At 39.9% G+C, this 2,233-nt stretch overlaps 1 protein-coding gene across 1 annotated transcript; it reads right to left on the bottom strand.

Annotated features, from left to right (window-relative positions):
* Nucleotides 1–165: 165 nt before the first annotated feature.
* On the bottom strand, nt 166–1,450 carry LOC110091778 (phosphatidylinositol transfer protein 3). The gene is made up of 6 exons (XM_020823006.2): nt 1,259–1,450; nt 1,044–1,161; nt 842–930; nt 693–739; nt 505–593; nt 166–363 (listed from the first exon to the last, which is right to left on the bottom strand). Exons 1-6 carry the CDS (start codon nt 1,349–1,351, stop codon nt 191–193), a joined length of 609 nt encoding a protein of 202 aa, XP_020678665.1. The 5' UTR covers nt 1,352–1,450; the 3' UTR covers nt 166–190.
* Nucleotides 1,451–2,233: the final 783 nt, after the last annotated feature.

The raw sequence follows: 2,233 nt of genomic DNA, 5'->3' as shown, positions 1-2,233 counted from the left end.
TATAGTGATTAATTTATAGATTAAAGTAAAAAACAGTACTAATGCTCTCAAGTCTTAACCTCTGCACGGGCACATGCAGCACGAGAAAGAACAACACTAATATATTAATTATAGTAAGGCCAGCTAGCTTAACGCCAGGAGCCCGCCCAATGTTAGTTTAAAAAATAAAGTAAAAAATTGCAGAGAAGGATTAAACGAGAAACTTGAATGGCAAGCATATTATTGCTACCTTCCATAGATAGTGGAAAAGGGAGTGAGGGTCGATGACGAAGGCTTTGTGGAGACGACCGGGATAGTAGTCGCCGACGATCTTCAGCGTGCACATAAAGAGGTTGAGAAAAGCCGGCGATGACCTGAAAAAGCCTGCAAAAAAGATTCCACGCTTCTTTTGATTATAGTGGCCTGACTTGTACTGCTTCTAAAACTTGATTCAAAGTTTCAAATTTTTCTCTGATTCCATTTATACAATTTTTGAGGAAATGGAATGTTTTCGAAGTTGCTTACTGGCATCAAAGAGTAGAACGAACTGGTCCACGAATCTGGACATGCTGGAGATGGCAACTTCCAACGTGAATACCAGTAGCCGAATGTATCTAATGCAGAGAGTTGTCAGTATTTCAGTTATATCGCGCCATTAATATGAGAGAGAGACAGAGGGAGGGAGGATTAAGGAGAAGTATAGTAGCACTCACGATTTCTGAGAGTGGAATTTGGGGTAATCCTGTTTTATGCGGAAAATCTAGAGAGAGAATTTATTATAGAAGACGAGAAGATTAATGGAAATGAAAACTCGAAAAATAAGAGGAGAAGTGTAAAGAAGGAATCATAAGAGCATATATACCAGAACTGGGCGGCCCTCGTCGTCATTGCCTGAAACATAAGCTACGCCGTCTGCCAGTTCAGCGGAGAACTCATCAGCTATTAAATGCTCTGTTTTCATTTTATTGGGAAATGATTACTAGGAAACGAATATAGCCAAAGCTTTTCTTTAAAAAAAAATTGTTTTTAACAAAAAAAAGTTGAAATTTATAGCCCCAACTTACCAGTGCCTATGGCCTCTCTCCAAGAAAGAACTGCTCGGAGATGCTTCGCCGCTTTCTTCACGTTCTCCCCTTTCGCTTTCAGAAACCGCTCGATGCAAGCATCATTGCAGAACTTCTCCTGAACACCGCACCGTTTATACTAAATTAACTTACAAAAGAAAGAAGAAGAAGAAGAAGAAGAAGAAAAAGAATCCATAGGATGAACAGAAGCAAACCTGCTTCATGGACAGAGGAGCTTGCTTCTTCAAAATTCGGAGAACGGCCTCGATCCGTTCTCGAACCTTCTCTTCCTTTTTCTCAGATCCCATTATCCTCGTTTAAAACCTTACTGTAGCAGTGCAGCTAAAGCTTCCTCTACGTTTCCATTTGGAAAGCAGGGGATTAAATGGAGCGAGAACACAAGCAGGACACAGAGAGAGAGAGAGAGAAAGAGTTGGAAATGAGAACTACTTGTATAAGCGGCGGCACTGACGGTGGCCGTTACGTGACTCACTACTCGCCTGCTTTCTCCGCTTGGCAGCTGACGGCGGAAAGTAGCCGATACGTTACGGTAGCCGTTTTCCTCTTTTCTTTATTTTTTTCTTTTTTTACTTTATTCTTTTTATTTTGGCTAAACTTCCTTTTTATTTCCCGCTTTGAATGTTTATATAAAATTAGATTTAGATGATCTCAACGGTCCATTTTGAATGGGGCCCGCTCTCCCACAACACATCGCTGTAAGCTTTGAACCCTTTATTCCTTCCATCGAATCAGACGGCTAAAAACAGTGGACCCAGAAATCACCAGCGTCAATTTAGGCTCTTAAATAATTCAGTAATAGCAAAATTTAGTCATTTAGTGAGTAAATGAATATTCATTTGGATGGCAATATCGTGAATTCTCAAAAACATAACGGTATTTTAACAATGATCTAGCGAATCTCCTGAGGCGGATCCGCTGTTCGGCTACAACAGGAGCTATTCTGGATAAGAGAAGAATGTGAAACTGTGCGCTGTATCTATAAGGCTCCGACATTCCTCTAAACGCATATTTCACCGTCAGAGCGCCTAAGCTTTGTATAATGGCCCTTCTAATTGTCATTAAGAGCATTAAGTAAATTCCTAAGTTAAATTTAGGCATTTCCTTCACATTTTTAAACACATAATTAATCTACAAATTAATGCATGGCAGTATGCTATATATTATTGGTC

This window comes from Dendrobium catenatum, unplaced genomic scaffold (genome assembly GCF_001605985.2).
Source record: "Dendrobium catenatum unplaced genomic scaffold, ASM160598v2 original_scaffold_273475, whole genome shotgun sequence".
NCBI lineage: Eukaryota > Viridiplantae > Streptophyta > Magnoliopsida > Asparagales > Orchidaceae > Dendrobium > Dendrobium catenatum.
The sequence above is the reverse complement of the archived record's forward strand: the minus strand, read 5'-3'. Positions and strand labels throughout refer to the sequence as shown.